This window comes from Pavona decussata, unplaced genomic scaffold (assembly GCF_977016875.1).
Source record: "Pavona decussata unplaced genomic scaffold, jaPavDecu1.1 SCAFFOLD_39, whole genome shotgun sequence".
In the NCBI taxonomy this organism is placed as follows: domain Eukaryota; kingdom Metazoa; phylum Cnidaria; class Anthozoa; order Scleractinia; family Agariciidae; genus Pavona; species Pavona decussata.
In genome coordinates this window covers 1082220-1110211 of record NW_028145461.1, presented here as the reverse complement: position 1 = coordinate 1110211, position 27992 = coordinate 1082220, and the positions used below count along the sequence as shown (strand labels likewise).

The following is a 27992-nucleotide window of genomic DNA, read 5'->3' as shown; positions in this document are numbered from 1 at the left end:
TACAAGGTAGTCTACATCCTGCACTTAGCCTACGTAGGTACAGGGGCGATTTCAGAAGAGGACACAGCTCGCTTGTCAAATGCTGACTTTTCCAGGAAAACTTGCTCTTGTGTAACTGGCCTAAAGGAACTGACCATACAGGTTTTCAACAAGCTGCATTCTTTAGGGGAAATACAGAAAAACTAAATGGAAAATTTACTTGTAGAATACCACTGACTATTTACAAGAAACAAGTAAAGAATTCTTACAAACTATGAACCTGCCTTCCTTGTTTACTTCCACGAATAGTCAAACAGTACAGTACGAGTAACCTCTCAGGGTTAGTAGAGCGAGCAAACACGCGAGTACACGAGAAAAACACCTCCAGTCTTACACGACATAAGACTACTACACCTTTGATTTTCTTCAAAAAATATTAATAGTTTGAGAAGCTACATTAAACACTCGAAAGAGTGTTTTATCCTTTTTCCAAATACCTTGAAGTTGGTAAAAAACAAAAAAAAAATTGGCGCGGTGGTTGGAAATTGGATGAAACACTCTTCCTCGTGTTTATTTCTTGAAACACTGGATCAAAATATTTGAAAAATTTCCTATGTACAAATTCATTGACGGAAGATCAATACGTATTGCCTATCCCGAATAAATCTTCAGGAGTGTCAAGAAAATCTGGTTTTCTCCCAAAATAATTAATAAGAGCTAGAAGGAGAGAACAACAAGAACTCAAGCTGGAAATGGTTCATGGTATACATCATGGACTTTTTTCATTCATTTAAAGATCTTTTAGGGGATTATTCTCTGGAAAGTTTTGTTTTACATTTCAAAAATGGGTTAGGCTTGACTATATGAAGATGTTAAAAGAGCTTGCAACACTCAGGTACTAGCCTTGCACAGTGGTTAACACCTAACACTAACAGTTCATGGGATTATATTTGCACGGATGTGTTATCAAAAGATTGTCTGTCTTTGAAATTTACGAGAGAGGGCTTAAATTCTTGTAGGGACTTATTTAAAATGGTATCAATAACAAAAATGTTGCTGCGACTACTGAGCACCCTTTCAAACTGTATTCCAGTGATAAGCAGGCATGAATAAGAGGCCATGTGACCACTACTACTAACTCGTTTGAAACGGGGACCCAGTATAAGTTCATTGTCAAGCTAGTGGCAAGAAACAGACCCACTATTATCATTTAGTTGCAGTCCTGATTGCCGCCAATCAAAAGCCAAAGTGACATAAGTGAATAAGCTAATACTCATTCAGCCTTCTTCCACAGCCTATGATCACTGACTACGCCGGTTATGATCTGCCTGTTTCCTGGAGTACAGACTATAAAATTGCCAGCTGCAGGGATAGTTTAGAGGGATGACTGTGGTACCTTTTACAGTACAAAGAAGGCAGGCTCGACTTTATAATTTGCATTTTTTTTACATGGGAGTTACCCCTAAGAAGTCCCTAAATATCCCACTTCCACTCTCCCTTTCTATGGAAAGGATTAAAATTTGCTGTGTGAGTTAATCATATGTCCAGCAACAGAGGAGTTCTTTCTGCATTTCCTGTTCTGTTTGGATGCCTGCAGTTACGCTGACAAATAGGACAGGTCTCTTTAACTTCCATCCACTTCATGATACACCTGCAATAAAATTGCGCAGGGGAGGTGAGTGGGTGGATAGTGGATTGAAAACAAATCATAAGGTAAGGTATAACATAAATTTATAGCAAATAACATTAAGTCAGGATAGTTTGTTGGTTCATTGGTGCTGATCACTCCAGAAGGAAATCCTTCTAGATTTTGAAACCTTATGCACTGCAACATCCACATAGTTTTTTAAACAAATAAGGCTTTAATTTTAAACTTGTAAGTTAAAAGGCATCAATAATCTTGATATATCAGGTAATTTGGGGTTTATTCTAGAATTGACTTCTGAGGACTCAGTTTGCCCCAGAGATTTTATAGGCCAGGCTTTCTTTCCTGAAATGGGACCAGAATATTTCAACTTTCCAATTAACAAAAAACATTATTGTGAAAACTTGACATTTTGAGAGATGGAACTTGTTGTAAGTTGCATTGATAGCAGATTAATTTTTGTAGCATAGTGTTTTCATGTGTGTCGCACAGAGATATTTGCAAAAAAACCATGTTCATCAAAGTTATTCTCTTTGTAATTATAACATAGCCTTCTGCATAAATTTCTGAGCCACAATTATTGTGGCTCAGAAATTTATGCAGAAAGCTATGTTCTAACTATTGATGTGATTGATGTGCTGAACTGCAAATTTTAATTGCCAATGAACTCTAAGTTGTTTGCAGTAATATAGTTGAACCTCTCCACAACGGCCACCTTGGGGACAGAAGAAAGTGGCCGTTGTGGAGAGGTGGCCATTATGGGGAGGTAGGGGTGTAATATGACACTTTTTTTTTTGGGAAGTACAACATGTTTATTGTGCCAAGTTCATGCTTACTGTAGCCTATAACGGCAATCCAATCTTAAATAATATATATATATATATATATATATATATATATATATATATATATATATATATATATATATATATATATAGATAAATTCACAATAAAACGTAAATAATGTTTTGAATCAAAATGTTAACAAGACGAAACGAGCAAGGTTCGCAACATTCGCTATATTATTGTAGAGTAGACAATTTATGCTTTCTGCAACATTTAAATGGAACACAATCACAACACGTATATCGTTGTAGAGAGGTTTAAACAAGAGCTGATGTATGGACTGTCCGCCGGGACAAAAAAATGTGGCCGTTGTAGAGAGGTGGCCGTTGTGGAGAGGTGGCCGTTAGTGGAGGTTCAACTGTAGTTTTTGCAAAATGCTGCACCTTTAAATTAAATAAATTTAACCTTTATTTACCCTTGGCACAGTGTTTATAAACCTTGGGCCATAACAGAGTTAATAAAACAAAAATGGTTACTCACTTGTGATGATAAGCATGCCCACATCTACAAATACTTATTTCATCTTTGTTTTGGAAATCATCTAAGCATATTGAACATGTCTATATAAAACAAAAAAAATTATGTTAAAGAGAACAAACAAAAACAAAGAAGAGACAGAGGGGAATTTACAGGATTCAAGAACTTTTCTTTAATTCCTTCATTTGGCCAAAATTCAAGGTCTTTTCAATGGCATTTGAAGACTTCAGTTCACATTTTCAAGGACAAAATAATATGACACACTAATCTAAAATTTTATCAGAGAAAGTTATCAAAATGTTAAATCAGACAAACATTACTTTGTCAACAATGATTTCTATTTGTAACAGAATTTGCAACTTTGACCGTGGAATCAATAATGAAAACAACAAATTTCGAGGAATTTCATACACCTGCAAATGCAAATTATAACGACTTTCAAATTCAAGGACTTTCAAGGCCTGAACACTGTCCCAAAATTTACTTGAAACTCTCCCAAGGGGATTAACGTATTCTTTCTGATAATACAAGCACCTGTCATATTTTTTTCTAGCTTATTCAATGCTCTTCAGGCACTGGACCCAAGAATAAGTCTCAATAAAGCACTCATTTTAGAGTCAAACAGCTAAAACGTTACCCAAACATAATCATATTTCTAGCCCTCTCGGGTACTGAGACCTCCACAGCACGTGCAAGCATCGATAGCAGTATCACAGGAGGAGTGTGGGTTTAACATTATCTTTTAATGAGGGTTAAATGTGAATTTGGAGATACTTGAGGTGAGATTTTATTTTGGAAATTCTCAAAAAAACTTCAGTGGCACTTTCCCACTTCGGCTGAAAAAGTAGATTGAGTGCATGGGAAGATTGATGTCCTATGACGTGGCAATTATGTCCTGACTGCCAAATGGCGGTCATCTTGGATCCGCCATCTTGGATTTTTGGATTTCCCCAAAACTTCAGGAAACCGCCAAAATTGAATGAAAAGTAACCAAAAGGAATAAAGGAAATCTAATAATTATGAATTAAAAACATAAAAGTTACAGTAAGAAAATTAATTTTTCTTCAGTTTTAAAAGGGATTATTCATTTTCTGAAATTGGTTACCATGGTAACATCAAAGTCAATGAACATTTACCGACCACATCAAATTCTTCCCGGATAAATTATGAAAAAGTCCTGAAGTTTCAAGGTGTTTTTATAACATAGCTAGTAAATTTGTGTAATCAAATTCAATTGCGCGAGCGTGCTTCATATTCCTATTGTGCACACTGATGACGTCAGCAAACAAATGCCTCGAAGAAAAATTTCTCCGCAAGTGACTTCGACATTTTACATTCAAAAACGGGGCAAAAACTTCAACAAAAAGTTTAACTACAGATAGCAAGAAGCGAACCAGCTGATGAAGAAGATCTGCCAACTTTTTCTTTGGGATTGGAGTTTTTAACTCCCAAAAAAAAACCTAAAGAAAAGGAACAAAAATCAAGCAAGACCCGTGTCATCGTGTCTCGCCAAACTGTTAACTTTCAGACACCAATTTCGCTTTCTCAGAGGGAAAAAACACCTTTTCGAAACGATAAACTGAAAGAAAAACTGTTAAAGAATACTCGACAGTTCCAACAGCGAAAATCCGAACAAAAAAAGGGGGAAGAAATTGTGCTTCAAGGACAAATTGTTGTTTGATCCAGCCGACAAGCAAGCAGACATTTCACGCAGATCATTATTTAAGCCACAGACTTTCTTGGTAATGTTCAAGTACTTGCAATTACGAGAATCCAATTTACAAGAAATTACAGGTTTGATTGTGAATTTGTACTTAAGCTTAAATACTTTTCTAATTGACTGATTCTTCGTATTTCTAACATTTTTTTTTTGCGAAATTTTGGAAAACTGTGATCTGCACGCGGGTTCGATCACTTTTACTGCAATGGACTTGCAGCTCCTTCAAATCGCTTGCGCATTTATCATCTCGGATTAAAAATTCTACGCCTTTGCTTCTTAGAACAAAGACTTATCTAAATAAATTTTTCATTTAGGAAAATTTCGGTTGTCTGTTTTCTTTCTATATTTTCATTGATGAAACGTGACAAATGCGTAAATCTTGCGTAAAGAAACACATGCCCTCGCGAGCGGAAAGAATTCTCTCATGCAACGCGAGGATAATATTTTCAAGTTTGTGTTTTGGAAAATTTTTACTGAATTGGCAACCAGTGTATTTTATTCGATAATTAGAAACTATAACTATTTGAAACCAAAGCCGTGTTGCTTTTTTTTTACCCTGTAAGTTGGGTATTTTTTACTGAACATGCGGGGTTGTCAGAATTACCACTTTGCACATTAGGTGAATGTTTGGAAAACCTCTGGTCAACCTAGAATTCACGGGTTACACTGCGCGTTGAAAATGTTATAAAACAAGTGATTCATGCGTCAGCTGTGCGTTCATCGAGATATGAAGCACTTGGGAAGTTTGGAGAGCACTCAAGAAGCTAGAGTTGCTCTCGGCTACGCCTCGAGCAACTCTTACGCATCTTTTGTGCTCTCCAAACTTCCTGCGTGCTTCATATCTCAATGAAGCACGCTGACGCATGAATCAATTGTTAAGTGCAAATACTCAAAAAAGTTATTCAGGTTCAAAGTTGCTGTGGGCAGAATGTCCCCCGCCCCCAGTCTTGATATAGTTCTGTACAGTAGACTTGTCAATACTCACATCACTCTTCAGAGAAACACTTGCTAACCATTTCTTCTTGTAGTTCGTCTTAATATGAACACAAAAACATGCAACATAAAATAAACATAAGCTTTACAAATAATTTTCATTGCAACTAATTAAAACATGCAGTGACAGTGAATGACTGAAAGAACAATTTGCACATTATGCTGTGACAGCATCTGAACTGGCAACCATTTGTTTACTAGGCAAGAGTAGAAAAAAATTAGTTAGCTATTTACAGTGGTTACCAAGAACATGCAACCTACCGCCTTTAAGAGAGTCTTTTTAAGTTGTGTTTTGGTGGTTGTAAAGTTACAGGTGAACGAACATGGCCAACATGTCTGAAGTATGAAACAACTAGGAGTATGACTAACAGCCCTTGATGGGATACTAGTCCTCTGGAGGGTTACACGTGGCCAGCATTATGTTGCTGTGAGTGAGGAGAAATGATATGGAGCACATGCCTTGTCTAAGGAAACAACACAGTAGCACAGCAGCACAGACTAAAACTCTCAACTACAGTGAGCCTTGCATCTAATTGCTGAATTAATTCAGAAGGAGTTACCTTTCTTAGCCCATTATAGTGGCTTCTTCTTTGTGATACAGGATCACTGCAGTAGTCATCATTCGGCCTTAAAAAAATTCAATAATTATTATTGATGACATTAATATTAAATGAACCCACAATGTCTTACTGTGACAGGGCTAAACAAATGGGAAGAAAACATTTATTTAACAAATTTCACAGTTGAAATTATAGATTGAGTGATCACCTCTGCAACCATTTCTAATTTCATGAATGGTGTTTTTTCACCTCTTACATGTGGCTACTCAATACAAAGAAACACATGCAGGGAGCAGGGATGACATAGTGGTGAGAGCACTCACCTCCCACCAGTGTGGCCTGAGTTTGATACCTGGACTTGCCATTATTATTTATATGTGGGTTGAGTTTGTTGTTGGTTCACGTCCTTGATCCAAGGGGTGTTTCTCTGGGTACTCCAGTTTTCCCCTCTCCTCAAAAACCAGAATTTCCAAATTCCAATTTAATTGCCCGGAGCATTAGAATTTACTGCTGAAACCTAACCAACCTCACAATAATAATAATAATAATAATAATAATAATAATAATAATAATAATAATAATAATAATAATAATAATAATAATAATAATAATAATAATAATAATAATAGTAATAATAATAATAATACAATAATTATTTTTATATAGGATAACAACGTCAGTGTAATAAACACTGTTATCAAAGGGGGTCCTGTTATTTAACATACATAAAAAAATAAAAAATAGATAACAAGAAGACTTAAAAAAAGCACAAAACGTTACCTGTCCCAACATCTAATTAATAAAAAAATCTTTCGGTCCTTTGAGAATTCAATAAAGGATTCCTTAGACTTATTAGTTAAGGTTACTGATAGGGGAAAAAGGTAAAATTTTTCTCAAAAAAAAACTATTTTAGGTAATTGTTGAAACAAGAGAGGGATGCAGGGTTTAATAAAAACAGTCGTTCAAAATCTTGATAAGAACGCAAGCTATCTGGAAAAAAATTTTGTAGGAAGAGCAGTGGACGAGTGAGGGTGTCATAATCCAATTTATATGGGGCTGTATTGACGTTTTACCCGGCACAGTTTACCCGCAATCTTGAATTATTGGCAAATTTGCATATTTTGTTTACATTGTGTTCATGGCATGTCACAATGTTTTATATTGCTACAGCTCGCAGAACCAATGGATGTATTGATTTAGCCAGTGGCGTCCTCACACCAGCACAATTGCAGTAACGCTGAATGCTTTCGCACAAATTTAAATTACTGTTTTGTAATAGTACTCCTCAGGGAATGCTTCTTTGTGTTTGATTGGCCGGCGGCATGAGCACGTTGACAAGAATTTTAATGACATGTGAAAACTCTGAAAATGTTTCAAGGCCAAAAAAACGGCTTTTGTTTTCACACGAATTCCGCATCTTCAAATGAATTAATACGGTATGCAGATTTGCCAGATTTTAACGTTTAACAAATTGACAATGATAATTTATATTCAGAAACTGAACATCCATGAACAAGAAGGTCCCACAAGATTACAGTGATTCTGTATGATTCTGTTGCAACTCTACAAACCCATGTTTAATAATAGTCCCCTTGGGTCTGACCTCTTACAAAAGTCACCATCTCCCCCCCCCCTCCCTTTCATCCCCTCTCACTCTTGCTAATCAGGTTCTCTCTTTTCACTATCAATTAATTATCAATTTCATAGTTTAGACATTGCAGTCCAGCAGTACCCCAAACATGATTATCCCTCATAATTTCTAAGCTCTGTGACTTGTGACATTTGTGACGATGGAGTTGGTTTTTGATACATTCAACCCATCTCTTTCTGGGTCTGCACATTGGCTATTCAAAAGCCAGCTCATCTTACACGGTGGGTTCTGGATGCAGGAATGTCGCCTGTATACATACCTACATATATACAAACACCCCAACCAGAGGTTCAGCTACAGTTATAGCTTCATACTGTGCTAATAACGTATGCCGGCTTACCTCAGAAGATAACAACAGAATGCAAAACAGAGTCCAACAACCAGGAAGGCAATGACAAGGATTGGCAACAAGGTCAATAATGGATTACTCAGATTCAATTGAGGTTTATCACTCATGGCAGGCCAGTAGTGAATATTTGCTGCATTACCCTGAAATAAACGACCAAAGTAAGTTCACTCTCAAGCACCATCTTATCTTCTCTTTATTGTTCTAAAAGCTAGAGGTGGTCAAGTCAAGTCATCTTTGTTTTACCCTGTGAGCAGAGGCCCTTCGATCTTCCTAGATAAGTTGGCTTATCTGGGAAGATTGAAGGGCCTCTGTGCGCAAGGGTATCTTTATTTAGGCAGGGTGGCCCTTTCACCTCCAGGCAGTATCATAAGAGCCCCTGCGTAATTTATGGCTACTACAAAATATAAAGCTTTTAAAATATGTACAATAAAAGTAAAAAGTACACAAGATAGTTACATTACATACAATTAAAAACAGTAACTAAGTCTTAGGTCACAGAAAATATCCCGCCCCCTTTCCTGATTAAAACTAGTCGAAATAATTATTTGGAACTGTCTCGCTATTCCTGTACTTGACAAGCTGTGTGCTTGGCACAATATCGTATTCGTATTCATTGAACCTTTGGAGAAGTTGGAAGATTCTACTCGATGTTCTTGAAACGCCAACAAACTCTAAAAGGTATGCTGGCAAATCTTCAAAGAAAAAAACAACGGTTTCCTCCCCTTTCTTCCTTGCAGCCAGATCAGGCTTGGCTTGCCCTGCTCACTAATTTATCTCGTACTACAAAGCCTAGCACAACTGATAAGAGATTCTAGATACGAAACAAGTTCCTGGGATTTGTTGCATTTCATATAAGGGAATGAAGCTTTTAAAAAACAACAATTTCTATACTTAACAATTTCACCACTTTGCAATACTGTTATTGCGCTTTTTCAGTAGACCCCTCGACAAAAAACTGAAAAAGTAATTTTAGATCAATAATTTAAAAATTAACTTGCACCCTTGGGTGCCAGAGGTTTTTCTCGCTGACTGGTCACTGGCAGAGGGTCGTACAGGGGGGGTCTCTTGCACGGTTCACGAACAGAAAAAATAGCAAATCACGGATCATGGAAATGAAAATTTCATTTTCTAGTTCTTCACGGGTCACGCAAACCTTAAGGTCACGGATTACGAAGAATAATTTATTACATTCGCGTTTCACGGGAAATAAAATCAGCTAATCACACATCACGAAAATACCCCTGTACGACCCTCCTGGCACGAAATTTACATTCTCATTTGCAATGCACTACTCTTTACACTACAGCGGATAAACACGAGTGTTTAAAGCAAATTATAAAAACGTCACAATTTCCACAAGCTTAAGCTTGGTTTGCTCCAAGCTTAAGCTTATTAATTTGACGGCTGTTGTTTGCATTCGAAACGAGCAAAACAATAACGAAAACATGCTAGAGGGACCTTCCGATGAAAATAATAAGTTCACATAGACTCTAGCCTCACAAGACTAAACGAAGAACGAACTAACCAAAGTCGAAGAACGGAACTAACCTGATTTTACCACTGTGAGCGAGACATATGTTCCTCTGCCGTGCAAATTACTGTAAGCTAGCGTAAGTCTGTATCGATTTCGCATTGCTCGCATTCGCAAAGTGCGTATAGGGAAATAACAAAAACGGCTAAATGGGGGAGGGGTGGGGACAGGGCAGAAAATTGCTTTGTTTACGTTTCGGACCGTAAAACCAGGAGCGAAGTTTCTTGTCACATTTCTCTGCGCGCTGTTATATATGTACTACAACTGTGTGGTCGCCCAATCAGAAGAACTGTACGTTGACAAGCTGTTCGGATTTGTAAGAACTGTTTCAGAACCGTCCAGTGATGCAGTGAGGGTAAAAGGAGGAATGTCTAATGAGTTGGCGGAATGAAGTGCGGAATGGTATAATTAATTACGACATTGAATGCAAAAACTATAAAAAGTACATCTAACGACAAGACTTAGCTTTACGCCACTCCCCTTCTGAAATACGAGGGGATCCTGAACGGGGGGGGGGGGGGGGTACCGATCTCATTTCCCAGCTTCCAAATCCCATTCCCACTCACCAAATTCACGAAAATCCAAGTGCTACACATACCAGCTCTTTTCTTTTCTCATCTGCATTTTTTACTAAGGCTGGTACAATACTGAAATGTCCCGAAGATTCACGAATATTTAAGTAGGGAAGTTACAGCGCTTTAATATTACTACTACTTCCAGGAGCATATCAGAGGATATGCTCCTGCCACTTCACATTCCTGCCTGCATGAGGAACTGGCATTGTTCTCATTCTTCAAAGTCGGCATGGGGACGGATCATGCTCAGTTTCCGGGGGGAAGGGCCTTCCACTCGTAAAGATTGATTCCCTCTCATATTTTTCGGCTCAATACCCGAAAAGGTAGCATCATACCTCTAACAGAAGTCATTTTAGATTTTAGCACCCTAAAAACACGAATAATTTGCTGATCCAGGTCTACAAGAGATCCGGTGCCACAGGCACCACTCATCGATTTGTCGCTGTGGTCTTGCAGATTTTAACTGTATTTGTTACACGAATTTTAACCGCCCCTAAAAGGTACGATGATCATCCCCGTCACTTTTATGTGGAGTCCCCCTCCCCCCGGGGCTCAGTGTCGTTTCAAGAGCGGCATCCACCTCTTCTCCAGGGTCACTGTCACTGACTGACGTCATCATCTGAATTAGGTGTCATCTACATTTCCGCTTGGCTTTTTCCATATCTGTCAGTGAATTCAAATTGACTTGTTTGAAGGCGGTTTCAGTTTCGTACAAGTTCAAAGGACCTTCCCTTTGGTGCGGCGGTGAGGAAACTGCATTTGACGTTGGCAGTTTGCAATATGAATTTGGATGTGTGTAGTCAACTGCTCCTTACTGACTTAGAAACCCTTTTGACTGCTTCTTCAGCCGATGAGCCAAAAATAATAGGGTATCAGTCAAACAGGTCAAATAGCGCAAAGGTGTCTCTCTTAATACACGGAAAACACGTTACCGCATGTTGAGTTTTAACATGTTTTAAGCTCATTTTGTTCCCGGAAAATAGTGACAGGTCTTGAATGTTCAGAGACTTGGTCTTGGTTGCACCACTGTGCAGAGTCTACACAAATATCGTTGACCACAATACGAGGATAAATATCCCTGTTGTAAAAGTGCCACAAAATGGGCACTTTTAACTGATGTATTTCTGACGTTTTCCAAATTAAGGGAATTAGTTAATAAACATTGTCCCGTTCCCATTTCGGCTTTTTCCCCCCAATTCTCATTGAGTAAATCCCAGCCTCAGTGACTGAAATCCCATTTTTTCAGGGCAAAAACAGACCAATCCCAGTTCCCATTTTACTTACCCCTTCAGGAGGGTCTCAATAGGGGGGGGGGGGGGGGAGGGAGGGATAGCTTTGACAGTTGACGGTTAAATTTTATCGATTTGACTTTCAAGCTCTTTCGTATAGTCCATTATAGTGGACTATACGAAAGCGCTTGAAAGGGGCACCTTTTTCGGGCTAGATTCTTCTACTGTGCTAGCAAAAGTTCCCAGTTGTAGTTTGTTTGCGTAACCACGGCAAAACTGATCGGGTGTTTCTTAGTTTGTCGGTTTTCTAGGCCATAATCTTACTGCATTAACTGTTTCAATTCGCGCCGCGGTTAAAAGTGCTAACTTCACAAATTTACAAAAAAAGATCAAAAGCTTCATACAGTACAATGATTGATAGCAAGAGGATAGATAAGGGTACGGAAAACTGTCATTTAGGTATATAAAGGCCTGTTCAAAATATCTCGAGCCGACACAGATATGTGAAAAGCGTACCATTTTCTTTGGAAGGTATATGAAAGGGTGACCTATTCTCCCCGCATAAACTTTTGTTCATTCTGCCCCCCCTTCCCTCCCCAAGCTCTGAGACCAGAACAGAGAGGCTTTGCTCGTATCATTGGGGGCTGTGTGGGAAAAGCCTTGACCTTTCCGCACATGCACTGCGTGATGATCTTTGAATCGCATGATTAACATGGCATGTATTGTATGTCACGTACTACATTTCTCTCCATTTGAAACTAATCGAATGCCATGAGCTACATTCGCGTTTCTCTCTCTTTATAGTGAGTACCGCATGTTATAGCTGTTTATCGGCAAGGCCCCGGTTGTTTAAAGAGCGGATAACGCTTCAGTGGATAAATTGGTATCCAGCCGATAAAATGTGCTCCAACCAATGTGTTTTATCTGCTGGATAGCGACCTATCCGCTAGATAAAGTTCTCAGCTCTTTGAACAACTGGAGCCAGTTTAATAAATTGTTATATCTCAGATCGAGAATATTTTTAATTTCTGATGTTATGCTCCCGGCCACGGTCACTTGACTTTCCCTTCCCTCTTTTCACTTTCGTTTTTTTTTTCCCTTTTCAAACTAAGTTGAGCTCATATTTATTTCCAACCGAGAATGTTAATATCCTCCTTTCAGAACGTGACCTTTGCAAATCAGTGATAATCTTACAAATCCTAAAAAAAAACTGAAAGCAAAGATACTATAGATGACGAAGGTGTACTTCTTTTGTTAAAAAATCTCAATTTTAAAGATTATGGCAATGAAAAATTTTCGGAGTTTTGAAGATGGATTTTTGTCAGTATTTTTGTGGGATGACAAAAAAAATATAATATTATATAGTATGAAGTAAAATTAAAATGAACAAACGCAAGATGCCAGTGACAGGCGAAAAGAATTCGACAAACTATTCTAATCACACCACATACATATATTTTACTCATTTTTACTTTTCGCAAAAAAAATTAAAAAGGAAAAATGAAGAATTTCTTGTAAGTCTGTTAAATTTGTCTGGCGTTGGTTTTGTACTTGAAATGGCAGATCATTAAAAATGGCAAAAATACTGATCATATTTTATGTAGAGTGTTGTACTTACCTTGTGGCGCTAACCTTATACGTCTGGGCCAGTGCTAATTTTCTCTTGCGCTGAATGGTTTGATATTAGTCAGATCCGATAAACAATCGACCACAAGGGATACGTGTAAACAATTTTGGCCGCCCTCTCTCTTCGAAGATTTCCTCAAGATTTTGGAACAACGAATCTTTGCGGGTTTGCTCTGATCATATGATAGCCACACAACTTTCACGCGCAAGAACAACTGACCACAGACATACAAGGAACCAAATTCCTTGATTAGTTTTAGTGTTTTGTATTTTCAATCATCTTTAAGCGATTATAGTTTGTCTCGCAAAAATATTATGAACATAAGCTTAAAGAAAATGCAAAGTAACCGCTTGTTTGAAACTAAAACAAATGGAGGCTGGTGGCGTACTATACCTTGCTCTCCTTCTGTCAGTCATGTCTGTTCCACGTGTCTTCCCTGTGTCTTGACAGTAAGTCCAGGTTTCTTTAGAAAGGAAGGTTTCTCAGTATTCCTGATCTTTCTTACAGTTTTCGTTTGGGACGCGTGGAACATTGGAAAAATTCCATCCTCAACTGAATCAAAGCGGCAACTAAACCTTTTCTTGGAGACTCTGGACCTCGCAAGTAATAATTAAATGCAAAGGATAATATTTCAAAAACGAAAAAAAGCGTTGCAATTTTACCTTCGAGGCAGTATAACAGAGTTTCAAAAATGAACTTTAAGTTTGTCTAGTCATCTTTTAAAAATTTCTAGCTCATTGCAACTTTTTATTCTTTACCATAACAACAATTTTATGTCACACGTGAGTCAAACTTTCGTTCGCGGGAGATAAAAATGCCACGCGTGACAGAGCAGACAATAAGAAAACGCCTTCAGAATAGTCAACTTTATTTAACCCTTTAACCCCTAATATCAAAGGACGAATCCTCCCATCTTGTCCCCTTACTTTCCTTATAAAATTACTGGGGAGAAGTTGTTAAAATATTACGAAAATTCACCTTGGGTGATCATATCCTTAATTCTCATGACCTTAGGGGTTGAATAAGCATTGATACTGAGTACAAGAAGTTTGATGCTAATCACTGTTAGGTTAACGGTAATTTCATGACTCAAGATTACTCTTGAGATTTGGACTAACACAACGTTCAAATAACAAACAACGAAAAATATGTCGCCATGAACACGTCTTGAATCGGAGGCAGAACAGACAAGACTCTTGGAGAACAACAAATATTACTTAAAATTCCAGACAAGAACTGACGAAAACCAACTAAACCGAAATATTTTTAACGTTCATTCATCTTTTCACCTAGGCAATTGACGTTTCGTTAATAGGAAAGAAAAAGGCACTTTCTGCGTTCCCAAAATCACTTGCAGTCTTCTCGCTATGATTCGTTTTGCGGCTTAACCACGCAGTTAGACTGCAGCTGCTTTCACATTGCAGACAGTAGAATGTCCACATTTTCAGCATATTCCTTACTTTGTGGACCAACTCCCGCAAGCTTGATGGGTTTGAATGTTTCATGCGGTGGATTAAGTTCTCCTGGACAGCACAAGTCATTTAGACTGAGCCAAATCAGATCTGGATCCACTGATGCAAAGTCTTCAAAAGCAGTCACGGCAGCCTGGGATGATAGGAAAAAAGAACAAAATCCTTGGTATATCTATACAAATCACAAAACAACCAGCTCCCAGTTGACTTGATAGCTCAGTTGGTAGAGCACTGCACCGGCATCGCAGAGGTCATGGGTTGGAATCCCGTTCAAGCCTGGGCTTTTTTTCAGGCTTTCTTTTCGTAGCTGCGGTCACCATTTAAAAGATACGAAATGTTTCTCATGCCATGAGCATGTAACAGAGAAACAATCCCAATCCCTAACAGAAATCCAACCCATGACATTCCGCACGTCGATCGGATGCTCTAACCTCGAGTAAACGCATCTTAACTTGAACACTGACTAAATCTTCATAATCTTGGGCTGTTTACTTAGAGAAACTTGGATTGACCTCCTGTGAATCAAGTTGGGGCTTACTTAGAACTCTTTTCCCCTCTAATGATAATAATTATGCCATTCCTGTAAAAACCACTACAAAAACACCCTTTTCACAGAAAACATACCGGATAGTCACTCTATGATCATATTGATCATCCAAATACAAACTCATTAACAATTCATGCTAGAAAGCAAAGGAAATCACTGCATTGAAGGAGGTTTCGAAATGTGACCTTTTAAATTTTCATATTGTCATAGTATTCCTCAAAGAATAATTCTCGGTTTGAGAAGCTATACCACACACTTGAAACAGTGTTAGCCTAATTTCCAAACACCCTAAAGTTCAACAGCATCTTGTTTCTTCAACCCACTTGTCAGCGTTTTTAATAGGCCTTATCACGGTTTCTTTCCATACATTTCCCTGTATTTTTTTCCCGCGAACTGTTTTTAGTAGCAGTTCACGGCTGGTTCGCTGTACAGGCGAATGTATGGAAAGTTCAAAAAACGACTGGACGCTTTCTGGCACAGCTACATCCCGCCATTTTTTTACTTAAAATCTTTTTCCTAGTGCCAAAAGTTTCCAATTCATGAATTTTTCAGAAGCGATGTTTTTATGAAAATTATTTGACATCGGATTTCCATATTAACACTGTTATTTCAAGCCAGTTTGCCTACTCGTCAAAACGGCGTCGAAAACTGTGATAAGGCCTATTGTATGAAACCACTCTCTCCTTATGTTTGGCATATTACTTCTCACCAACCTGTTGTAGTTCCTTAGGTTGCCGACAGCTGAGATACTGGCTACACACCCACACCACAGCACTAAGGTTTGCGTCACTGATCTCCAGCTGTCTGCACAGGTTACCCAAGCTCCACAGCATGGCCAGTTGCAGCTTGAATGCCTGGGACTGAGTATAGACTGGGCCTGCTTTGATGCTCACTGTGGCCTGCTTATCTAGGAACTGGGTCATGGATGGAATGGCATCTTTAATGACTCGACGCTGCATGAAGCTGCCTGAAGTGTCAGCCATTGTGCAGAGTACATTCATGGCTTTGATTGCTACCACCTACACAACAAAGGTAACACGAAAAAAAAAAAAAATAAATAAATAAATACATAAATAAACATAAATGAAAATGAGGCTACCTCAATGTACTGGTAACTGAAGTTGTTGTCAATTTCTACATAAGGGCTCACCTCCTGGGAACTTGTCAGGATTTTTTTGCACGCACTGTCCTAAATAGAGCGGGTCTAAGTCTCTGCCCCATAAAGAGGATTGAGTAAGTCACATGTATGTCTCATCATGCAGATGACAGGCTTTTATATTAAAGTAACAGATCCCGAGTTTAGTGTCGCTCCAGACAAACGCCACTGCATTGGTATGAAATGCCTAATATTGTAATGAAATTGGAACTGCTTTCTCAACCACCCAACTACATTCCGTCATTGTAAACATCAACCACATGAATTTTTCAGACTTCTCAAGCTAAAGAATCAGACTAACTAGGTATTATATTCAGTTTTAATCAGTGCTTTTTAATGCTATAATTTATTTCTTAACCCTATCTAGATGGGGAGGAGTAGGGCAAATTATTCCTGCGCCGACCTTGAATGTTTATACATTTACCAAATTTCGTGATCTAGAAAAATTTGGTGTGATTGGTCAGTGGTCACTGAATGCAATGTTCTTATTCATATTATGACCTTAGATTAATTTTATTAGTAGGAAGTCCATTGCTTCATCTTCTCTTAACTGGTGTTGCCTCTATTTTTGACAAAATGCTCGTGAATACCAGTGGAGGATTATTTCACATGGCAAGAAACTGTGCTTGTAATGTATCTAATGGCATTTTCCTGAAAACAGAGGCCAAGGACGGCAAAATAAAAATTAAAGCAATATTTTGTTGCTGAATTGAGCCCCTTCACATCATCAAAAAGTTAGGTATGCAACCAGTCCTCTGGTTGCACAATAAAATAATACTGCAAGCGCAACAAGATAAATAATAATTAAGCTTTAGAAGCAAGGATTAGTTAGACAGAAACTTGTGCATGATTACTTGTTCATCATCTGTGAATCTCTTGATCATCGGTGGCCACAAACGATGAATTATTGGAAGAAGCTCATCCTCTGATTGGCTGATAGCTTGGACTCCAGTCTCAATTGTGTCCAATACTAAAAGACGCAGCCAAGGAGACTTTGATGACAGGAAATGGACACATTTTTCCAGTACCTACAAATGCACATTACCAAGATAAAGAAAAATTTAGTGTTACCCATGGACCATTATTATCAAATGGGTTTTATTTTGTCCTTTTCCTGCACATGTTAACATACAATCACAATAATATTAAAATTAAACCCAAGAAAATTGATCTATATTAGAAACAAAGGGAAACAGATGGGCTACTTTGATATTTTATCACAACATTTTGGGTCAATTTTAATATATTGACCAGCTTGTACAGTGTGGTAGCTCTATCCACCAGGATTAGCTTTTGCTATTCATGGGAAGAGCTTTAAACTATATGATATAATTAATAAAAATTGAGATTGCTTGCATGCCTCAACACAAAATTTTATGTATGGTACTATTAAGGTAGTTTGTAATAATATTAAAATTTTATTTATGAGCTAAATAAATGGAGATTCCCTCAGCATTGTGTAGTTCAGAAAATACCATACTCCCCCAAAGAAGGGATTGGAAATTTCAAGAGGATTGAGAAAAAAAAACAGAGAAAACAGAGAAATATCCATCTGGGTGCATTGTATAGAGAAAATAAAATTCATCTACCTTTAACTATAAATTATTATCGTTATCATTATTATTAGTATTATTATTATTATATACTTTTAACTTGTAAATAGCACTTTGTGTGGAATATTTTAATAAAGATATTATTATTAAGGACGGTGCCTACTAATTCAGAAGTATTTTTGTGCGGTTTATGGCTATACGGGAAAAGCATATCTTAGCAAGGCCTATTGGAATCCAAAAAGAAAATTGGGGGTAACCACGCATTTTTCAGAGATAATTAAGCTGCAATATCTCTAAAAAGCGCCAAAATATAAAGCAATGTATGGGATTTTTTTCCTAAATTGAGGCTAAATTATCTCTGAAAAATGCATGGTTACCCCCAATTTTCTTTTGAGATACCAAAAGCATTTGCTAAGTTCTGCTTTCTCCGTATAGTATTAAACCGCGCAAAAATATTCTTGTATTAGTAAGCACCACCCATAGGAAACCCAATTATCTCGCAATGCGCATAATGTACGCGCAGTAACAATAGTAGGCACCGTCCTTAATTATTATTATTATTATTATTTTTATTATTATTACTAACCTGTGTTAGATATTTCACATGTGTAGGAATTTCAGGCTTCTTGTCTGGTTCAAATGATTCTTCTCCCCCACCTCCCTCAGGCTCAGTTGTCACTTCTCCTGACACATCAGCATCTAGGTATCCCAGTGACTGTTGTTTTCGCTTGTGATAATCCAGGAAAAAGTGACGGATTTCCTCTGAAGACAAGTTTGCCTCCTGTTTGTCTTGTTGGGATTGCTTTTCATCTTGATAGTCGTTGATTGGTTTCTGGATGAAAATATAATTGAATATATTTGATGAGAAAACCTTTCAAGCAACTTCTCAAACTCATTAATAATTCATCAAGAGAAAACAAAGAAAATCACTACTGTGACCGTGGTTTGGATATGTGTTCCTAATTACCATAAAATGTTGCCAACTTTAGCCTTGAATTTCTTCAAGAATTATTGATCATTTGAGAAGCCATTTCAAACACTTGAAAGTGTGTTTCATCAGATATCCAAACACCTCAAAGTCATTAAAAAAAAAAAAAAACTCGGCTATGCCTCATTTTTTCAAATGTACTTCTCAGTGTTTGGATATCTGATGAAACACGCTTCTCGTGTTTGATATATTACCTTACATGAAAAATATTTCTGACTAGTGACTTCCTTCAGATTGTATTTTTAATTAGCGTTCAGCCATACTGCAGAAACCAGAAATAACTACTGGCTTGAAAGCAGGTTCATTAAAAATACAGGCATTTGGGATGAGTGAACACCATGTATTCCCATATATGTGTCAGCTGCCTTTTCAATAAACCAGAAAAGGGCAAAAGGGATGATGTTGTGGCTAGTTGATGTCTTGACAGATAAATTTACAAAATAGTACTTAGACAATCCAATGTGCTGAAACATAACCTCTCATTACCTTAAAAGTGAGGGGGCATCTTGTTCAAGTGGTTGTTTGAAATAATATTATTATTTAGTGATGAGACTTGTATTTATGATTACTGCTCTCACACAAGAAGTGAGTCTTGCCTAAGTAACTTTTAACAGTTAAATGCTGTTATCGCGCCCGCCTTTTCATTATGTTTGTACATTTTTGCTTAATAAAGGATAATAATTAAAGTGCTCCTAACCCCCCAATTTTTTTCTCTTAAATAAATCTTTGCACCTGTTCAAAACATATTGCGCTATTAGGCACCTTTTTCAATTAAATCTTGACTTTTTAAAGGCTGTAAAAGTTACGAAATCTAGCCATCATCTGTCCTATGACTGAGCTAGTAAAGGGCATGGGTCTATTCCTTGCTTGACGTCACAAACTGATTTACATTGTATTACAAATGTAAGTCTTTGTGAAAATGCATGCGAAGCAGTTTGTGACATCATGTAAGGAATAGACCCATGCCCTTACTAGCTCGTCATGGGACAGATGATGGCTAGATTTTGTTACTTTTACAGCCTATAAAAAGTCAAGGTTTGGTTGAAAAAAGGCGCAAAAAGGCTCAATGTAAATTGAACAAGTGCGAAGATTTATTTAAGCGAAAAAAATTTGGGGGTTAGGTGCACTTTAAGGTTTGGTTGTGACAGTTGTGAAGTACTAGATATAATGTGCAACTTTGTAAGGTTTCAAACAAATTACATGTAGATTACAGCATCATTTTTGATGGAATCACTCACAGTAAATTTGCAGTTCATTTTATTATTTAATTTATAGTTGACCTCGGCTTTTGCTTCCTCATTTGTTGCTTTCCTCTCTGGAGCTGGAAACCACTTCTTGATCATCTGGACAAGTACATTCAGTACTTTCATTAACATGTACATCAGTTGGTCAGGATAAAGATCAATCACAGAAAAAACATCCATGAGTGTGTCCTCGATGATGGACAGAATATCAGAGTTACTGTACTGTATCATCACTCTCAACACACAGGGTGCTTGGCAATTCATAAACACATACTTGATATCCAGCGATATTGAATTCACCAGATAATCAGCATTTCTGGCAATGAGCTCATCTACTGAAGCGTAACCACAGCTCTGACAAATTTTAACAAGAGTCTCGTAAGCTGAGCGGCTGATGGCAGCATTGTCGTTGCCAAGCTTTGCCATTATAGGATAAAGAACCTTCATCAAGTGATGTTCAAACTGTGTTGAGCTCACTGTTGAAAATAGACCAATAGCTTCTAGCAACAAACAACTGAGCTGAATATTGCTGTTTAGTACTTCAAAAGGAAGAGCTTTGACTTGCTTGGTTTCTTTCCTCCCTGAAAAGAAATCTTTAGGGTCTGTTGACATGGGTTTGTACAGTACTGGAGGATTTGATGTTACAAGGTTCCAGTTGGCATCAGAAATATACTCTGTGATCAAAAGTTCTATAATGTTCTGGATTTCCTGGAGTTCTCCACTTTCTTTACCAAATGCATTGTGAGTATTTTCAGCACCTGTAGAAAGACAACAGCTGTGGTCACAATGCACACTTTTACCCAGGAACAAATTATCTACCTTGGGCAAACTCACTCAAGATCACCCAAGGTAACTTTTATCTTCAGTGGATTTCATTTTCCCCAAGTAAAAAAGCAAACGAAAGGTTACACCAGTGAATTCAACATCTAGTGTTGTCATGCAAAAATCAGAACATACATATACTGTTATTAACTAATTGGGGACACAAATAGGTGTAATTAAAAATTAAAAATTACTAATTCTAAAATGTACAAATATCATAATCTAAAACTAGCATTGCTTAAAATAATAATAATTATTATTACAGCCTAAAGTATCTCATAATACTCTTAACTTAACTTGCGCATAAATAATAATATTACTACTACATCCATCCATCTGTCCAGAAGATGACATTGTTTCAAAGTCAAGCCAATCAAAGAGAAGTTTTCTTCCAAGTATTTTCCTGCTACTTTTAACATTATTTCAACAATTAAGATGGTCAAGAACTCTTTTAAAATGAACAATTTCTTGACAGGTACTACAGAGAAGGCAAGCAGTATTCCTTTCTCTTTTGTCTTGGAAACAACACCACCAGCCCTGCTTCTCCACACTTTGAACTAGTGGTGGTAAAAGAATGTATGAATTTTGAAGGCGTGCCATTAGATCATGTTCGTGGACTGTCTTACTTTGGACAATATGCCCTGTATGGATATATTGTGCTTTGATACATTTGAGCTCCAGATGATAAAATTTTGCAAATGAAGGTAATGTACCTAGGGCAAAATCAGTCGCAGTGCGTTGCAAAAATTGGATTCCCTGGTGAAACTATCAACAAGTCAAGTTTCCCTAGAGCTAGAGGGTAAAAGTCTGTATTGTGACCAGAGCTAATATTACAATGATTACAATATGTGCTAAGTAAGAAAATTTAGAGAAAAGATTTTAAACTGCAAAATTGCCCACTGTTAAGGTTACACAAGACTTTGCCTTACCATCCAAAGGATTAGATTCTCTAGCCAGTGTGTCTCTGGAGCTGAAGCCCACCACTAACTCAGTCAGAATGTAAACAGCTTGCTTCTGGTAAAGTTTGGACTCATGAAACAAGTCAAGGAAGTGGTCCGTAAGGACGGAAAGGTTGCCATGGTACCCAAGTGTGTGACAGATTTGGTTGACAGCAACTTTAACTTTCTCATCTGTAAAATGCTTGAAGTGGTACTTTGGATACCGGCTAGCTGTGAACTGGCTTGCAGGATAAGACATTGGATTTTCTCCTTTTGTTTCAGAAGAGGGAACCGCTGTTTCTGATAGAGAAGGAGTCCTTTCTTCTACAATTCTGACATCACCAACATCAAACTCTAGAACCTTAAACAAACAAGATCAGGTGAATAACTGAAGAGCAACCCTTCTGATATCACTCATCAGCTGTGATATATGATCACAAAGCATGTCAAAAGTGGAAAAATGTCACTCATAAATTATACTGAGCAAACCTGAATTATTCAGTTTTAATAATAATTTATTACTCACTTGTGATTAACAGAGAAAGACAAAAAACTGACTGAAAAAAATGCCACTTCTATGGACTTGTTTCAAAATGTCGCGCATCAATTAACAAAGAGGTGCACTCTGGCAGAGATCACATGGTCAATGCCGAATAGTCAGAAAGATAAGATATGCTGAATTCAATTTACTGGTATGATCCAATACTTATGTTCAACCCTATATATTTATGATCAACTTCAATATTTGAATGCAAGCTGAGTCACTCTTCTTTCTGAAGAACAAAGGACACGGTTTTCTGTTTCCTTTTTATTTTACCTTTTTTACATGACATGTACTTTGAATTAAACAAGCAAAAGACATTGATCACAAATATTAAATAATATTCACCTTATACCAGTTGATATGCACGCCTGTTGGCAAGGGTGCTCAATAGAAGGACTAGATCAAGTTACTGGTAAGTAATAAAATGCCAAGTCGAATCTTAAGTTGATTAGACCAACTCGATTAATATTCACCTTATATATATTTTGTTTTGAAATTAAAGTCCTTTGCAAAGCCAATAATGAGGTTTCATTCTCAAGGCTTTGCAAACAAAATATCTTTCTTGTGACTGTTTAAGTTTATTAAAGTGCTCCACTCAGGCCAAAACTAACAATTTCCTCCAATAATTAAAGAACTTTCAAAGGAAAATTTAACCATGATAACAAAATGGTATCTGCTTTTTTTCCCCAATGGCTAAGCAAATACACCCCAGAAGGACTTTGCAATGAGAGTAGTTTTGGCTGATTTGATGACTGTCAATCATTTAAAATTAAAGTGGGCAGTAGACACTGTATAGAGGACTTGTATCTGTAGATGCTACTTTTTCATTTTTGCACTTCCTTTGAAAACGGTTTACTAAGTAAAAGAAAAAAAGAAAATAGAGCCTATAATTTTAGGTTACGTTTGAAAGCATGTTAATTTACTTTCAATAACACTATCAATAATAATAATTATTAATAATAGTTATTAATTAATTAATAATTATTATTAATAATAAATTAGCCTTTTTAGGTGTAAATTTTTTAAAATCTTGTCATTCTCAGTAAAATGGTGTATTGCTTGAACATGTCCATACTGCAGGTATTACTGACAGTGCATGCGCATCAACATATAATGTGTTAATTTAGTAATCTTTTGATACCTGCACCAGAGCAAGAGAAAGTCTTTTCAGGTGTGATGATGAATTCAGTAAGTTGCTCAGTCGGTTCCCGAGGAGACTCAAGTAGCCAAGGACAAGATTCAGACTTTGAATTTTCTTGGTGTCATCAACTGTTCTCATAAGACGTGGAAGGGACGTCAGTGCTGAATGAAGGTTCTCTTCTAACATAGAGTTAAGTGAGCTGAGACCTTGTAGAAGAAAGCGCAATAAGTAATACAATTTCCAAGAGCATCTAGCAGGGACAAAATGTTGCTCTGTAATCATACAAGGGAGAAATATGAAATGGATGTGCCACAGAAACATGATGCAGGCACAAATTCACCATGCAAACAAACACAAAATACAGTGGATTTTATCCCAATGACTTCAGGCTTTCTCGTGCATCCTCATACTTTTGAACTTGTACCATACAAATTCAGTCCCTGGAATATGCTGCATGCAATCTCAAGTTTAAATTTATGTCATGTCTCTTTGCCTCTGATGGCCACATCATAGCAAAGGCTCGAATACATGTAAGTATGCATATGTGTATTGACACTACACCCACTTTTTCTAAGCCTTCTATGGACATATAAATGACCTTTGTTGCTGCCCAACATGCCAGTCGGCATAACAGGCAATAACTATGTACAGGGGTGTAGCTAGCCATGTTTAGTTCGTAAGCCTGTTCCATACCTCGCGTCATAGAGCGGGGAGGTGGAGGAGAGTTAAGGAAGCCTATGATTTGCTCAATTCAATACAGCTCAGGGTGGCTTATATTATAAGACAAAGCACTTTATTATAAAATATCCTCATGAATTCTCAGCAACTAAATGCGATCCAATTTGAAGTTACAAGGGATTATACAGTACAATCAAGACTGATTCTGGACTGAATACCAAGCTAACTATCTTAAGTCAAGTTTTACGGGAATCAGAAGTTTAGCATCCTGTTCTTCTTGCCGCAAGATCTCAAGTGCCTGAACTATGACTGGTGTAGCTGTACGGAAGATATATAATTAAGCATCAGCCCTACTCGCCCATCTTGTCAACCTAGTTCCCAGGGTTTTACCCTTGTAAATTGGGAAGCCTTCTGCATTTTCTTGACAAAATCAATGGCAAAAAAATAGTTCTATGAAATAAAAAAAAAAAAATTGCATAATAATATATTAATATACCAAGGAAAGTTTGTAAGCCCGGGCTTACTGGCTTAAAGCAGAGCTACATGTACGCCCCTGTATATAGTACATACAAAAAAATACCTTTTACAAGGAAGGATTTATACAAGACTATTGTATGTGACAGCTTTTACATTGAAATCTAAATTGATCTAGATAAGCTCTATTTTGGTTCAGAGACTGGTTATCATCGAAGAAACTTAATTAGTTGCATAATTATTTTAATAGGTTTTGAGCAACACTCTAAATAAACAAGAAATTAGCTTATTGTTTTTCCTTAAAACACAAGTGACCTGCACACAAAAGGGACCAATCTTTGAATAATTCCCTTTGTCTAAGAAACTAAAATCAACTTGTCAAACAGCTATCCCTTGGTTTAAAGGAGCTGTTTGTCAGTTTTCTATTTCCTTTTTTAGCCTTCTCAAGCTTCTTGGATTTCTCAAAACAATAGGATTTAATTAGAAAACCAAAAGCCCTGCACCTATGTTTAAAATTTTGGTACATTTCTTCACCATGCTCGGCCAAACAGCAACGGGAAGTGATCAAATTCAAGGTTTGCAGAGAACGTGAGCACACGACGGTAAATTTCCCATTCTCTGTCGACTCAACTTAAATGCCATTCTCACCTGTTCTGTCACTGGATAGTTCGGCCACATTGTACAAGTTGAACGAATAAATAATCGTTGTGGTTTCTTAAAGTCCCTAGTGTATTGTTTCAGAAATGCAAGGAACACGTTTCATTCATTCAAACTTTTCACCAACCGAGTTACTTACTGAAACTTAAGGTGGTTTGCAAAGAAAAGCAAATGCAAGTACGGCTGTCAAAATGCATGACTGTGTCACTTGTAATAACAAATCGACAGCAGTTTTCTATGGTCTATACTCTCCCTTATAGATCATTAAGTGACGACAAAAATGTTCAAAACTCAAGTGGAACCACAAGCCACAGGTGAGTGGTTTCACTGCCACGTTTTGAACATTTTATGGCATCATTTTATGGTTTATAAGAGTTATATAGACTATAGAAAACTGCTGTTGATTTGTTTTTATACAATAACATGGAAAAAGTACTAGCGGAATTGGCTTTATTTTCCATAATTGACAAAGTGTGAGCATTACATCTGACGTCATTTTTATTGTCTGTACTCTTATAGACAATAGCTATGAGCAAATCAGCGTGTGGGAATTTTGACAGTTATAATTTGTAAAAAAACACAAATATGCAAATACCAATACAAACGGAAGGATTACCACACACACATGCACATTTAGAGCATTTCCGTGATGTTAGTAAAACCATGCTCTGTCTCGTGTTTGTGCCATTATTTTGCATTAATTACTTGTAAACAATAAAATTACATAGATGCTTGTATCACATAAATGTGATGGGGGTGATCGTCATACCTTTTAGGGAATAAAATTCATGGTTTGGTACTCCTTAGGGTACTAAAATCTGAAATGACTTCCCTCAGAGGTATGCTGGTTCCTTTTAGGGTACTGGCCAAAATAATATCAGTCAACTGATTTTAATTTTTCGTCTCATTTGTGACTCCCTCTAGGGGTAAAAAAAACTGTTCAGACCATGCCTACAAAGCAGAATTCTGGTACCACTTGGGGGTTCTTTTCCAAAATTTCTGACAATCACCCCTTTCACTTTTATATGAGTTCTCCCCCCTTCCCCCTCCCAGGGCTTGTATTAGGTCCTGCACTTGCATTTGCATCCCAGTCAGTATTGGTATAACAGAGTTGCTTACCACTTCCAAGTCGTCCTGATAACTTCTGCAACACAGTTTTACTCAAAGATGCAACTTGTGAATAGTCATCCTCACTTAAGCCGACCAGCAGATCCACCACTGTAGATACACAAGACTGTAATGAGTCCAAACAGTCTGTAAGTAGTTTGTCACAAAACTTTGCCAGCGAGAGCCGCACTTTCCAGTTGGGGTATGCAGAGATTGTACTCAGTCTTTCAATGAGAATTTTCAACTTTGATGAAGTATCACAAAACCATTTAGCAGTTCTGTTAATTTTTAAACTTGGCAGCTTATCAGGCTTTTCTGGATTTGAGTCTGAAATATCAGCTTCTTTATTTTCTTGTACCCCAGTAGACTGAGCCTCTGTTGCTAAGGAAATAAGTTGTGAAATGACATCTCCACCGTCTGATGGTTTGCTTGGCATATGTTTGTCATTCATCACCAGTGAGAGAATGTCACCCCACAGATCAATGGCTTGCATGATTACAGCATGGCCCTGTTTAGTATCACCTGTTATAACTCGACATAAAGATATTGATATTCCAGGAATGAAGGAGGCAAAGGTCAGCGCCACAGAATCTTTAACTGCATTTTCCAATGCCTCCCTATCTTCATTCTGCCCTAAACTCCCAACACTTTTGGGTCTGCAAACAATGTCTTCACCTGTACAGCATGCAAGGTTACTGAGGCAACCAAGAGCACTCAGCTTCAAGTTCTTAGCTTTCTCCTTCTCAGACAAAGCCAGCAAAATACTGACAGAATGGCCAAGAATAGGAAGGCAACGTGGCGAAAAGAAAGCCGCTTTAATTACGAGTGAAGTGCTTTGAATCAGACAAGAAAGACAGCTGACAACGACGAGTTTTAGTTCCTCTGGTTTGTCAGCAATTTGCCCAGGACCACCTTCCCTTGAGCTAAGCAGCATGCACAAATAATTAAACATCTCTTCGAATGTGCCAGACTGGTAGACATAAGCACGTGAGAACAGAGTTTCTATACATCTAACACAAAGTTCTTGAATTTCATTAGTAGCATTCGGGCTCTGTAACGCGAGTTTTAGTGGAAACAGCACATACTCAACAAGCTGAGACAGATGTGCGGGGTTTACAGACCGTAGTTTAGAATCGAGGTCCCTGATACTTTGAGCTGTAGGTTCCCTGGATAACTTTATGCACACTGGACGAAGCTCTCGAAATGATTCACCGGGATCAGGCCCCATATTCCCATTTGTATAATGCTTTCAGTTGCTTACAGCCTTTTACATGAGTAAATGAGTATAGACAGCGCTGAATAACGTCTGCGCATGTGCGGCTTGTCATGGCGCGCGCAGCCTGGGAATAACAACAAGCCGTATTAAAATGGCGGTGTTTTCAAAATTTTGCGAGTGGCCTCCAGTTTTTCGACAAAAAGTAGAGTTTACCTGAAAACAGTAGATTAAAATTTTCAAACTATCCTCCCCGTTAATATCGTATCATTTGCT

At 37.6% G+C, this 27992-nt stretch overlaps 2 protein-coding genes across 3 annotated transcripts; both read right to left on the bottom strand.

Moving 5' to 3' along the window:
* Positions 1–5: 5 nt before the first annotated feature.
* Positions 6–13355, bottom strand: LOC146483373 (RING finger protein 24-like). 2 transcript variants are annotated; one of them, XM_085106130.1, is made up of 6 exons: positions 13174–13355; positions 8212–8360; positions 6221–6287; positions 5653–5700; positions 2951–3030; positions 6–1630 (listed from the first exon to the last, which is right to left on the bottom strand). In XM_085106130.1, the coding sequence occupies exons 2-6, from the start codon at positions 8325–8327 to the stop codon at positions 1516–1518; spliced, it is 426 nt and encodes a 141-aa protein (XP_084962256.1). In that variant the 5' UTR covers positions 8328–8360; positions 13174–13355; the 3' UTR covers positions 6–1515. The 2 variants fall into 2 exon arrangements, with proteins under 2 accessions (XP_084962256.1, XP_084962254.1); XM_085106128.1 differs by lacking the exon at positions 13174–13355 and adding an exon at positions 9769–9887.
* A 678-nt stretch (positions 13356–14033) lies between these two features.
* Positions 14034–27745, bottom strand: LOC146483372 (TELO2-interacting protein 1 homolog). Its single transcript, XM_085106086.1, has 8 exons — positions 26516–27745; positions 23588–23793; positions 21894–22263; positions 20179–20900; positions 18497–18742; positions 17212–17385; positions 15915–16220; positions 14034–14787 (listed from the first exon to the last, which is right to left on the bottom strand). The coding sequence occupies exons 1-8, from the start codon at positions 27729–27731 to the stop codon at positions 14596–14598; spliced, it is 3432 nt and encodes a 1143-aa protein (XP_084962212.1). The 5' UTR covers positions 27732–27745; the 3' UTR covers positions 14034–14595.
* Between the last annotated feature and the right edge of the window lie 247 nt (positions 27746–27992).

Excerpts from the sequence above, each read along its gene's own strand:
- LOC146483373 (XM_085106130.1), bottom strand. The coding sequence starts at position 8,327 with ATGAGTGATAAACCTCAATTGAATCTGAGTAATCCATTATTGACCTTG. Across the intron at positions 6,288-8,211 it reads TTCTGTTGTTATCTTCTGAG|GCCGAATGATGACTACTGCA; the intron begins GTAAGCCGGCAT and ends AATTTTTTTAAG. Across the intron at positions 3,031-5,652 it reads GTGTTTCTCTGAAGAGTGAT|ACATGTTCAATATGCTTAGA; the intron begins GTGAGTATTGAC and ends TGTTTTATATAG.
- LOC146483372 (XM_085106086.1), bottom strand. The coding sequence starts at position 27,731 with ATGGGGCCTGATCCCGGTGAATCATTTCGAGAGCTTCGTCCAGTGTGC. Across the intron at positions 18,743-20,178 it reads ATGAGGAAGCAAAAGCCGAG|AAACCAATCAACGACTATCA; the intron begins GTCAACTATAAA and ends ATTTTCATCCAG. Across the intron at positions 14,788-15,914 it reads AACCTAAGGAACTACAACAG|GCTGCCGTGACTGCTTTTGA; the intron begins GTTGGTGAGAAG and ends CTATCATCCCAG.